Source organism: Habropoda laboriosa, unplaced genomic scaffold (assembly GCF_001263275.1).
Source record: "Habropoda laboriosa isolate 0110345459 unplaced genomic scaffold, ASM126327v1 scaffold11, whole genome shotgun sequence".
Classification (NCBI taxonomy): Eukaryota; Metazoa; Arthropoda; class Insecta; order Hymenoptera; family Apidae; genus Habropoda; species Habropoda laboriosa.
The window spans coordinates 769,320-783,075 of NW_017100150.1; the positions used below are offsets into that span (position 1 = coordinate 769,320).

General features: G+C 38.5%; 1 protein-coding gene across 1 annotated transcript; it reads left to right on the top strand.

The window, feature by feature from the left end:
• The first annotated feature begins 7,080 nt into the window (after window positions 1-7,080).
• LOC108574636 (odorant receptor 22a-like) lies at window positions 7,081-7,560 on the top strand. Its single transcript, XM_017937260.1, has 3 exons — window positions 7,081-7,163; window positions 7,225-7,357; window positions 7,436-7,560. Exons 1-3 carry the CDS (start codon window positions 7,081-7,083, stop codon window positions 7,481-7,483), a joined length of 264 nt encoding a protein of 87 aa, XP_017792749.1. The 3' UTR covers window positions 7,484-7,560.
• Window positions 7,561-13,756: the final 6,196 nt, after the last annotated feature.

The window sequence follows — 13,756 nt, forward strand, 5'->3', positions numbered from 1 at the left end:
TTTCAGAGATTACCGTTGCAGAGCTTTAATTTAGTTTCTGTAAATCGGATTTTTCATTCTTGAAATGGGTATATTCGCTCGCGCGGTATTTAATTTACAAGAGAAAGATACTTGACAACATTTCCTTTTTCGCACATTACATGCAACATTTAATTCTGCATTTATGCCGGTATTGTTGCATTATATCCTGAAATTGAAGTATCAATTAAAATTCGTTCACAAATTACGTTTATAATTAATGTGCTTTTATATTAAATTGATCGATTGCTAATGAATCCAAGTTAATAAAATAATCGGTAACCTAGATAGCCCTACTGAGTCCACTAAGACAATCCAGAACGAAACGCGTCTTCCTTCTCCTCTCTCCATAACCAACCTCCGTACAATTTATGACGAAGCTTTGCAGCAGTGACACTTGACTGAACATGACGAGTAAGTATTGCAATAATTTGACACAACTCGTAACGTTAAGAGGATTGTTACGCGCCACTCTAATGATTACAAAGCGACTCTCGCAACACTAATGCAGGGTCGAAACTGGTGTTCACTAGCAGTTCACGAATAGATCGCGGTCCATGATAGCCGGCAGTGTTCGCGTTTTCTTAAGCAGTGAACTCATTAGCGATCTTCAGCGGTACGAGAACAGTTCTGGCCAGCGTAGACTGGGCATAAGGTTTAGATCGCGGTGTAGCTGACTGGTAAAAAAAATTATTTCAGGTTTGCCGAACTTGAATTGATTCCGAGCCGCGAGCTGGTTAGACAGCTGCCTCTCCGCGTGATATCGTGATTTGTTTCACTTGCTTTGTTCTCTCAGTCAGCTGAATAGTCGGCTACACAACGACCTAAACCTGCTCGCTATGTTTTTACGCTTAGACAACTCTGAAACGGACCGAGAAGACCAAGTAACACTAACTTGATTAGGCCACGCTAACCTAACGCGTTCTTTCCTCGTCAGCAAATCGAACTCGATGATCTGCGAAGTGTGCAATATCTCTGTTGCATGTACGAGAGTTGTGGGGTTTGGTATGAAAGAGTGAATGCGGAGAGAGTTGGTGTGAATGGCCTGGAAAGGAAGAACGAATGAAAGACGATCGTGCGTGGCGCATTTGTTTATGTTTAGACAACATGGGTTGTGAGTGTGTGTATTTGGATGCGTGCGTTGGAGAAAAAGAAGAGTGTGAGGTGTGTGTGTGTGGGGGAAAAAACGAGAAGCATCGAACCGGAAGGGAGCGAATCGGAGGAGCGGTGAAAAATAAAAGAAAAATTACAAGTGAACAGCACCGGCAACGCGTGGGACTACTTTTATTCTAATAAACACAAAAGTAATTAACCAAATCCCACAAAATTGGGGGTATCTTAAGGCCAGTGGCCCGGATATTGTGCTGAAGAAACACAATACAATATTTGTTGCTTCCAAGATACCGCAATTCTATTCGAATTTTGCGGGGTCGTAAATCCCGCTTACGCTCGATCCACTTGGACACTTGAGGCGCGGATTATCGGATCGTTTACCGATAATCTCTTTGAAGTAATGTTTTTGTCTTATGGTAGGACCGTGATTTGAATGTTTCTATTTTGACGTGATATGTTTCGCGTTTACTCATACTGAACTCTTCACCTTCCAACTCACCTGTCCATCTTCCCTAAACCCTTAAATAGCCCTGCAACAGCGATCCTTAAGTGTTTTAATTCAGTGTTACCCCAATATCTGCTCTGAGTTTCGAGGAATTGGAGCAAACCGGGCATCAAAGTTAGCAGAAGTCTCCCTATTCGCGTTACTGTCATACAAGAAATCTCGTGTGCTATGGCGTGTTGTTACATAGACATTATGTGAGTTCTCATTGATCGTTGCTTGTGTGGCGTGTTTTGCGATTGGTCGACCAAAGATGTGATTTTTTGGGGAACCGAATTTGTCGTAAACGAAAAGTTTATGGCTCCAAGTGTTTTGGGTCTAGTGAAGAGTGTTCGATTATGGCGCCGGTGCGTCCACGGGGGGTATATGGTGTCTGTCGATCGTCGGCACCTCGGTCTGGCGGCCAAGTGTGACTAACTCCTTTATTGCGATAATCCGTCCAATCGAGACTTCGTTGCGTCCTAACGAGGTGGCAACAGTATTGCAGTATTGGAAATTCTCGGCTCCACCTGAGAAGCCGTAAGAGACAAAGGACAATAAACAGCAGAGCCCGAGACGCGAACTAGACCCTTCGCGAGTAAGGAGGAGAAACAAACTTCGTCCACGTGTTCAGCAGCTCATTGTAAAAAAAATATATCATACCCTGTAGGTCTCATTCGTTTTGTTAAGCATACAGTGAAACAATAATTCCAACGCATTTACTTTAACCCTTGCACAGGCAACCGAGTACCCATTTCTATATTTTCCTTTAACAATTTCTTATGTTCTAGTGAAAGTATCGTAAAATCGCCCCGGATCCCCACTTTTTGGGCATTTTTACATCAATATACGTATGCAAACAATTTTAAATATCAAAGCTTGAAGCAACCGTGAATATTTTGGTTGCCTACGTAAGGATTAATGTACCGTGCGGAGCTCAGGAGTTTGCCCCAGGGGCGGCATAAGGGCAAGAGCGCCGTTTCGCTTGCATCTCTCGAATCTTCCTCTACGCGGTGCTATACGGTTCCATTTGTCGATGTTATCGCGTTCGTCCAATAATGACAATACATGCGCCCTATTTCTACCACTGTGTTGGAGAAGGTGGGCTTATGGGGATGACCCAATCAGACCCGCATTTTTTCGGGGCAAACTCTTGAGCTCTGCACAGTACAGCGCAGAGCTGAAAAAAATCCGATAAACAATGCTTATCTCGGCAACGGAAGGAACGAGACCTTAATGTATATGACATTTTCTGTTCAGGGTAACCCGCTGAACACGAGGGCGAAGTTTGTTAAACTCCTCACCCAGCACCCTGTATAAGATTATACAGTAAAATGAGTCTAAGTAGTTAGCAAACTTGTAAGCATAAAACTGGCAAAATTGAAGAAAAGTGTATTTGAAAAGGTGTTCAAAAGACGATAAAGAAGGCAAATCAGAAGGAATGGTATTACAATAAAAAAGGAGGGATTCTGTAAATGTTGGATCGATAAATAGTCACATAATTTGCTAACAGTGTCATTAGCGAAAAGTAAATCTTGAAAATGATTATAAGTCTACTAAACCATGCAACTGATTGATTTCTGAAGTCTATCGGCTTCATATGTAAATTCTGTTCAAATAAACCAGTTCACCAGGAACGCATACAATCAGCTATAGAACCACGGCTGCGTCAACATATCGTCTAATGAGTTGACGAGCAAGGCAACACTCAATGGCATATTGCGATATCAATTTCACCCAAAAATGAACATATTCGAGAAGAATCTTTAACAGTGACAAAGATATTTTTTCACCTGTTTAAAAACAAAGTATCTCAAAACAACTGAGATAAGGTAAATAATATTTCAGAAAACGAGAAACGTTACTGGAAAATATTATTATAGTGCAAGCGATGTAAAAAAGATTGCATAAAATCGTACAAAAAAGGGAAAAAATTGAAAAGCCAGGCCGCGAACTCGGGTTCAATGGATTTATACAGGCAAACATTTAAACCGTTGAGCTATGTAGTTCCTGCAATGTGTAAGTGTTTTATATTTCTTAATTGAAACCAATGTAATTGGCTTTTATTGTTAATATTTCGTTAACAATTGTCCGTTTGCCCTGAAAAGGGGGTGCAGGCGTACTTAGCTTGGGGAACTCTAAAAGCTGACAAAGTTTCGTTAGTAATTGAGCAGAACACTTGGGTACTTCTCCTGGTAAGTTGTTCACCGAATGTCGGTCGTTTGCGCTTACAAGGACAGGTCACAGCTGTGAGACACAGCGAGTTTAACGAAACTTTTTCTGGTAGATCTGGAGTGAAAACGAGCAGATTTATATTCGACGTTTTTATTCGGTGCATCTTATTTACACCGATATTTTCTTCAAATTTTTTACATTAATTTCACATCGGCCGTATTGTTATTCCAAGGTCACATGTTCGAATCTCGCTCCGAAGCTGTGCTTTTAACTATTTTTCTCCTTTGAACAATATTTTGGCTAGCAGAAATCGCAGATCATCTGTATTACAATACCTTTACAATGTTGCAATGTTGGTGGAAGAGCTGTAGTTAGGTCGAAAATCACGACACTAAGCAAAAGCATCGACTGATATAGCCACGCACAGGGCCGTACACGTCTTGAAGAAACCCCCCCAAATATCAAGTCACAAACGCCGAGCGAAAGACGTGAAAAATGGCAGCTGTGATTGGATCAGTATAAACCCGCATCTACCCTTTTTTCTGTATTTATCCACTTTTTTATAAATATTTTTCTAATGGTAGAATCGATGACTTCGTACGACACTGAACGAGGCTCGAGCACTCCTTAACCCTTGAACTGGGGATGATGACTTAACTCATCATCGCAAAATGCTTTTCCAGAGCGCAAGACGAGTTAACTCGTCGTGGAACATCGAAAATGACACACGTAAATTTAAACCTGATGCATCGTCACTGTTCGATTGTCCTTGTCCGGTCGCGCAGCCCACCGGCCAGTAATGAGCCATAAACTAATAAACAGTCCTTTCCCGCCGTCTTCCTAGCCCCTAACAAATTCCTTCCCTACCATAAAACAGTTCACGTCGCATCCTGGTCATGTTTCCTATCCCTTTCCCCTTTCCGGGTTTTTCCCATATTATTTAAACTTTTGCCCACCACCTTCACCCTCACGTTCTCCTTCCACTAGTTTCCTAATATCCAATCACATCTCCGCATTTTTCGAGACCTTCTTTTCCACCACCTTCAACGTCCAACCAATCAGAACATACACCGACCCAATATATACCCACGCACCACCACAAAATAGGAGTTCAAAATAGACCCTTCAGGAGAACAAGTAAAAACCAAAAGACACATCAAAAGTATCATTCCTTACCTCCGGAAACGTTCGTAAGGAAAAAACACTGTACGATCCGCGGTGTCGAAAACATCGGAGTGAAGAGTTACGACCTTCATTAACGCGCCGGATTTAATAAAATAGATCGCGTTGCATCGCGAACTCGTGCAAAAACAGTCACAAAGCACAGAAGATGTTTTTGGTATTTGAACTCCTCCCAGGTTAAAAGGTTAGAAATCCAAACTGATGATGTGATTTCATATTGTTCTTTTAACGCTTGTCTAAATTTTACGACCTCAATATGCTTTTCCACCAAGTATACTAATTGTAAGACTCATTCAAGTAGGCCTTGTGCAGACGATCCCTGCCCGAGACGCTTGGGATATAAGAAATTGGAACTTGTATATATGGGAAACGGGAATAGGAGCGAGCACTTGCGGGAAAGAGCCAAGTCAGTGAGACATCTAGTGGCCGCTAACTAAATCACTCAGACGCATGGAAGCGGAGAATCGCAAGTGCCGTCAGATCCAGGCGCTCGGGAACGTCACGCTACAAAGAACATCCTTGGGAAATTTCCATAATCAGATTGAAACCAGTGCTCCTCAAAAAACCCGTAGATGATAATAGTACAAGAAACATCGTCGATAATTAGCTAAATCAGACGTACCCGTGATTCAAAGTAAAATATTCTATTATTGGATCGTTGCATGTGAAATGGCGGCATTCGTACATTAGCAGATTCTGCCTTACTTTTGTGAACTGGAATCATGTCGATTGTCGTACGAAAAAGCGAAACCTACAATTTACTGTTCGAAATATAAAACTGGTTTCGTTGAAGAAGTTAGGTTAAGGTTATATCAGAGTATAAAATGGATTCTAATTAAATCTGAATAATTTTCTTTCGCGAATTTTATGTTAGTTTAAGCATTTATGTAATTTTTTTAATACGAAACACACGTATTCAACCACGAGGCGATAATTAAATATGCATTCCGGGAATTTACTGCCAATATTCCGACTTTTACAATAATACGCTAAATTTACTTGCAACTCGTTCGCAGAACTGTGTTAAATCTGCTGGACATTATTTTAATGAATAAAATTTCATTTTGACTGTGTCATCGAAGTTTAAAGTTTCATTCATGAATCGGCCATTTTACGCGTCCCTGATAGATCCGCAATCACCAATCAGAAACTGCCAATGAAAGTCTATCCACGTAAGTTTTTTGGTCAAAACTTGTCCAGGTCAGAGAAAGAAGATTCTTAACAATCGATTCAATTATTTCAAATATGAAAGAAAACACTGTTCAGTGCTCCAAGTTGCAATTGCATTACAATATCAGCTTGAAATATAATTATTACCGAATTGTACGACGCTTGCATTTAAACAATTAATTTCAATCCTACGTTTGAAGTGATCTACATAAATAAAAGGAAGTGAATAAATTTTTTCTTGAAAAGAACTCGACAGGAGGAAAAAGTCGAGTGAACTTAACTCCTAGACGACCGAAGTCGTGGAAGAAAATCTCTGCGGACAGAGTGAAATAATTTGCTTTAGAAATGAAATGTTACTTGGTAGATTTCAACGTTATGTCTTAGCATTGTATACCGTATGTATTATACAGAGACACGTTCGAACGAATAGCTTGAACAATTCGTACTGCTACGTCGTTGTTAATATAAACAGAGGGAAAAACACAGGGTTCGAGATACAGAGGTGGTCGTCGGGATGTTAAACAGGGTGAGCTGAGCAGCGGGTAAGGTATCAAAGCACTTCTATTGGTAAACATGTGTCAAGTAGCTCATTACAATTTGAGTATTATGAGCCGGTGCTTCATTTCGTTGAAAATACACGAAATTACATCGAACTTGTAACGGAGTGTCGTTGGATGAAGGGTTCTGCAAATTCCAAGAAATTCCAGCTCCTCCCGATTCTCAATCGTAAAAGTCATTACAATTAACTTTAATTCACTTCAACAAATTTGATAAACGGAACGTCCGATGCGAGACAGAACGAGAAACAAATTTGCTTATTTACCGAGTGTTTACATTGGAAAGTTTAAACGAAAGAACGTGGAGAAACTGGGGAGAGAAGAAAATTAAAGTGTATAATATTGTGTAAAGTGTTTATTGTGTACTTATTGTGCACATTTATCATGATTCAATTGGTACACGTACTTTATCTAACTCTTCCAGGACAATTCGTGATCGACGCGAACGAGGAAATCTCCGAATCGATGTAAGAAGTAAATTTGAAAAAATTGAAAATTTGTGAAAATCAAAATTGTCCATTTTTCTAGATACAGCGCTTTGTGGTATAACAGCGACAAGAGAACGCAATCGTTGTTTGTATTAGCGTTAAGAAATTGTCTATCTGCTCCTCAAATAACAGCCGGTGGACTAATTACAATGAACTTGCAAAGTTTCTCAGAGGTAACACGTTCATCGACAATTATTCTTCTAATATCTCGAGAATATTCAGTTAAACGACGTTCTGCTTTCTCTTCTCAGATTGTAAAGACGTCTGTCTCGTACTACATGGTACTGAAATCCGTATAAACGACATAATGCACTTCTAACAGCAAGAATATCGACGAACAAAGCGCACTGGTCAGCGCAAATCAGTGGAGTTGATGTTGCATGCGAGATTATTATGGTTAATTTTCTACAATGGATGTGTAACTCTATCTGGTAATACGAATAAGAAAAGCTCAAGGAAAACACTTTCTCGTTGTCAATTGGATCAACGTTGTCAAAGGACCCATTCTCAAGGCAATTCTATAATTATCTCAATACATACCAAAGGATACGAATGTCCTATTTTTGTTTTTTTTTTTTAATTTTTTAATATTTCGCACCGTTTCATTTTATGGACGTGCAAAAAAAAAAAAGAAATAAGTTCGAATTTCATAAAACTGTATAATATTGTGTAAAGTATTATTTCGGGTTCGAAATAACTTTCTTTCTCTATTATTTTTTCGCATTTTCGTTTGGAGAAATTGCCTCCGAATTTCTTGAATCGTTCTATGTAATGTGCCACATTTCATTCACATTATTGGTAAGCTTTCTACGATTATTTCTCCCGGAAGATATTCATGCCACTGTGCGATAAAATTCCAATATTCAGATTCACAAACAATGTCTGCATCTTTCGATGTCAATACTGCTTGCATTGCTGGAATACTTGAATTACGAACGTACTGCGGAGATTTGCATCGTGTAGCCAACATTGATATTCATATTATCCAGATAGTACGAACAGAAATATTACCTTGCGGAGAAGAGCTATTGGAACAAATGGTTAAACCTTCCAAGATTCGATCGTATTTATAGGGAGTCCATTTATTGTTAAAGAAAGAACAATTGGTTCAAGCTTAATACTTTCTACTGATACTTATAATTTCTAAATGAAAAATTATAAACGTCGTTAAAGAATATACTTTCTCGCAGCCAGTAAACCTCTAACATTTTGAGTTTATCCAAGTTTACTGATTTTTAAGGGCTGTAGACTGGTGAAAAAATTGCTGAAAAAATGATGACTTCAAAGTGTCAGAAAAAGGATAAACAAATTTTTTTTTCTTAACTTTCGTAAGTTCACTGCTTTTGGAAATTTCACGCAGTTTAAGAATATGTTAATCTGTGTTCTCTTGTATCCAAAGAGAATTTTTCGTGGACTGCTACGAAACGCGATGCTGACGCTCGAAATATGTGTATATAACCAAAAGTTTTATAATTTTCAAAAGTTCAAAGGATATATAATAAATGCTCAGAAACCACATATCGTTATCATCTGTAGTTTCTTCTGAAAAAAATCCTAAAAATGATCATTTTTTTAGCTTCCTAGACCGAAAACCTCACCTTAAGAGAGTGTAATATACAGGGTGTCCCAGTTTTTTTCCGATCAAACTTTGTCAGTTTGTTGTATGGACATGAGAAAGAAAAAAGAAATGTTATCGTGTCATAAATACATAAATGTCAGATCGTAAACACAGACTAGATTGTACATATCGCTGATCTATTTCTATTTCGCAACATAACCTCACTTTTCATTCCCTTCCTATTTCGTATAATCGTTATAATTTTTTAATAAAGCTTCAAACGACCTTTCCTTATATAACATTTTTCTCTCATTTATACCTGTAGAACACACTGACGAAGTTTGATCGAAAAAAAAACTGGGACACCCGGTATATATGTACAAACGTCTCTTATTATGTCCTACGGTTTTACATGTGACAATATGTCTGATGCGACTAAAATGTATAACGTGATCTCGTAAATTGTATAATCAGATCACAGTATTTTAAGCTTGCCAGATTAGCGATCAAAGAGGTTAAACGTAGTCTAAGAAAGTAACGTTTCAACGTTGTGTGCGGGTACTCGGCAATAAATGGAAACAAAAATCTTACCGATCGATAATTTATCCGCTAACACAATTTTCCACATTTTGCTAGATTTTCGTGGAACTTTGCTCCAATTTATGTGTACTTTTTAGTCTATTTTCTAGGCCAATTTTTAGTCAATCTTTTCAACATTTACCGTTACACTCTACTTTATTAGATAGACTTCCATTTTTTCCCAGCTGCATTTCTACGCTCAAAAAGGAAACTACACGTGGGACAATAAAAACGTAGTGTCTCGTGTGAATATTTTACATTACAAATAAAATAGCAACTTTTCTGTGTCGTGCAATTAATCGTATCAGAACTGAGTTTCGAGGAAAGAAATTATGTCTTGTAACGCTGACCTCATTGTCTACATACATAATATTATGTCACTTGCTTAATAATTTTTCACTTTGCTCGGATCTAAAGGAACTGATTTCTGTGAAATACCGAAGATTCTGCCACTTTCCTCCTCGATATTTTGGAAGTGACGTGGTGCAAATGATTATTCGGTAAAGTGGGTAACAAAAATATATTTATTTAAACTAATTTCAAATGTAAACTATAGTTGGGGCCACGATATAGCGAGGTCGTAAATTAAACTCTCAAGAATGGGCATCGATTGATGTTGCGGCACTCAAGGCCGTGTGTTGCAGTCTGTTTGAGGGTTCCAACAATAAACGAATGGTAGCATATGATTTGGTACTTCAAGTAGAAAATGGTATTTCATTTACAAATGGAAAATATGTTAATATTAAGCTACACAATCTTTCTGCACTTTCTATCTGTATATAACACGAGTCGATAAACTAAGATGCTAAAGACATCAATAAGACCTTTACCTGTAACCGTACTTCCAAAAGCGGCTTTCCCCAGAGGGAGAAACCCTAATTTATCCTAGCTGCATGCAGTTTTCAGTAAGTATATTAGAATCAGTCGACTTTCGCTGGATACAAGAATTCTTCGTACGGTCCTGACAATGGTTTCAAGTACTTATCTGCTCGTATCTCTGTCAATTTTCGGGTCCCGGCAGCTAAAACATGTTTACTTTGACGTCTGACCGATTTTACGACCTCGCTATATCGCGGCCCCGACTATACATGATGCGCGTGCAGAGAAGCTCTACGATAAAAGGCCTCGTGCCTTTTTCGAGGCTCCCTTAAGTAGCCCCTTTTCTCTGGGAAAGTCCCAGGAAGTGGGGGCGCGGGCCTGCATTGACGAGGCAATACTCTTGTCCTCGAGGACGAAGAAACTCGGAGATGTTTGGAGAAACATCTCTCGATTCTTCGCCTCGAAGGGCCAAGAGTCGCCAGGCCTAAGTGCGTGGCCCCCCGGCGGTCGCCACAATATGTTTATTCATGCCACCAGCATTTTATCAACGTTTCTCGAAATGCTTTAACTACTGACGGACACGTGATCTTACTGTTCAACCCTCTAAGTAGTACACACAGTATGTGAGCAATATCTTCAAATTTATGCGATCATAAATTCCTAGAGTTACATACACAGCTGTAATACTTACGGTTCAGAAACTGAATTCAGTTTTGAGGAAAATTAATACACGAGTAATTTTCCAACGAAATTCAATCGATAGCTCCGTGTTCATTTTATGTCGCAGGAATATCAGCACGTAAAGACAAATAGTCCACGTTTCACTAGAAGTCGAGCTTTGTTTCCGTTAAAAAGAAGAATAATTACCTCTTCTAGAACCGAATCTTAACGAAAAATTTATTCGTATTTGTACGATGCTTGACTCGCGACACGAAACTGTTTAATCTCGAACGCGAATTGGTATCGTTGCGCTTCCCGACAAATTAATCCCGGAAGAGCAAAATTCTAATCGTTGGTGTGCTGATGGTGAACAATGCGTTTGAATATATTACCTGGGTGTATGCGTTGATTGGTTGGAAGTCGAAGGTGGTGGAAAGAAGGAATCGAAAAATGTGGATGTGATTGGATATTAGGAAGCTAGTGGAAGGAGAACGTGAGGGTGAAGGTGGTGTGCAAAAGTTTAAATAATTTGGCGAAAACCCGGAAAGGGATGGGAAACATGACCAGGATGCGTCTTGCACTGCTTTATGGTAGGGAAGGAATTTGTTAGGGGCTAGGAAGACGGCTGGAAAGGACTGTTTATTAGTTTATGGCTCTTTACTGGCCGGTAGGCGCTTTTATGGCGACACGCGTAATTACTTTGGAGAAATGTACAATTCAGACTTTTTTATATTATTTGATATTATCAAAATAATGCAAATTAACACAAGAAATACAAATAAATAAATTCGTAAACAGTGAAAATTTTCAAGACAATACTTTGGCTTTCCACAAGTTTCACTATTAATCTTATCAAAAAATGCTCGGAGTGCAAAGGGTTGATAAAATTTCTACCGCAGAATTGTAAATTTTCACGTAATTTAACGCGATTTTAACTGTAAACTGTTGATCAGTTTTTTGTTTCAATTGATGTATTAAATCGATTGACCGTTTTAGTTGAAGTGTTGAAAATATTGGAATATGTACATGGTGATGTATGAAAAATTGAAGAAAAACTACTTAAAACTTTCGTATACGCACATGCATGCACAAATTTTGATACACTCATCTGACGCAGGTACTTTTCGATCTCGAACCAGTCGATTAGCATAGAGATTGAGTCGTGGCTGTATATGCAAATGCAGTACGGTAGTAAGGGTAGTAGCAATAATTGACGTCGACGTCGTCAACGACGATTACATCATTTCGACCTAAGAATCGAGCCAATCTCGGAACCCGTTTCCTCTCTTTCCTAAAAGAGAAGTTATAATACAACTTTTCTCAAGATTTGTCTCAAGGACATCGATGTTAACATACGTGCGCAGCGCTCGTGTAGAATTAGGTCACTTTAATATTCCCCACCGAGTTAACGTTACGAAAATCTTGATTGGCCGAATGTCGATACTTGCGAAGGGCAAACACGACACAGTGAAAAATCTTTGAAGATGTTATCGATATTAGTAGCATACTTTTTAACAGAATGACACGTTCCCTTTGTAACGCGACGATAATTGGAAACGAAACGAATTCGACAATTTCAAATACGTTGATATTGTTTTTCTGATTGTGAAAATGTTATTCTTTCTTTTGATTATGATCCGTCGTGGGTGTCGTAAGGGAAACAATACAAAATTATGTCGATCATAATTGCATCTGTTAATACTTCTATACTATTTCAAATATTTCATCTAAAATATTTCTTCTATACTACACTGCTCGTAAGAAGAGAAACTGGAGTGCCTAGAAATTGGGGTTGCACAAATCTGGAAATTACATATATTTTTCGGGCTACTCTGAGGAAGAAATGACCTTTTTCAACCAAATTTTAATCATATTAAAATTTCAAATTTCAAATCTGTGCGGTTTCGTTTTTCAGGTGTTGCAATTTTTATTCGCGAGCAGTGCAGTTTGATAATTAGAGTAAATTTAAGGTTGCTGCATTCGTATCATCCCCGCCCATCATTTCAACGAAGGAAAAACAAAATGTTTAAGTACATAACTTTGAAAACATTTTCTACATACACGGTGGTTGATTAACTTTGCCTGCTCGTGCTATTTCAAAAAATAAAGAAAAATTCTAATGTGCAGAATTTCGTGGTTTCGTGGAGCACGTAATATCGTGGCGACAATTTCGCGGATAGGAAATCGTCTTGGTTTTTTAAAAGATAGAATAATTTTTTGATAGAAGAAATCTGTGGAGATGTATGTCCCACGAAAGTGGTCTAAGTCATATTTTCCGTTTCGAAATATCTAGAATTTTCCCTTTGGATGTATTAAAAAATATTTCTTCATTGTGTAATCAAATATTTCACAAAATACATGCTCTTGTAATATAAATCCTTTCTATGAAAAGATGGACGCACCACAAAATAAGTGATAAATTCAATTGTTTCAGATTTTTGATTTCGACCACTTTTATAATCACCAGCACACATGTCCTAAGTCCTACAGTGTTGCAGATATTCAATTTTTAAGCATCTGAACAAATAATTCTGAAACTGACTAGAACATACGAGGGCGGATTGAAAAGTTCGCGGCCTAAGTGGGAAGAACTGCTGCTAGGTGCTTCCAATTTTTACGGTGTAATCTGTTATCATTTGTGTACCGACGTGCGAAGTTTCGTGGCTGTGTCAGTTTCTTGTTCTCTTTTACAGCTGGTGAAATAGGGGTGTTTACAGCGACGGAGAAGAGACGAATAGAAGCGAGGAATGATCCAGTACCTGGTGACAAAGGACATCACCGCAAGGACCTTCAATGATTTTCGCAAGGAATAATTTTTGCAAGGTCCTTGAATGATCTTTGATGCGAGGTCCTTTATCTTCAGGTATTAGATCGCTGTTCATTTTCTAACTTTGTCCATCTCTACTCCATCTACTGCAAATACCTCTACTCCACTAACTCTAAAAGGGAGAAAAAT

What these genes read in the sequence shown, in the direction of transcription:
- LOC108574636 (XM_017937260.1), top strand. Translation starts at nt 7,081, where the DNA reads ATGATTCAATTGGTACACGTACTTTATCTAACTCTTCCAGGACAATTC. An exon ending in GAGGAAATCTCCGAATCGAT is followed by an intron (nt 7,164 to 7,224) that starts GTAAGAAGTAAA and finishes CCATTTTTCTAG; the next exon opens with ATACAGCGCTTTGTGGTATA. An exon ending in ACTTGCAAAGTTTCTCAGAG is followed by an intron (nt 7,358 to 7,435) that starts GTAACACGTTCA and finishes TTCTCTTCTCAG; the next exon opens with ATTGTAAAGACGTCTGTCTC.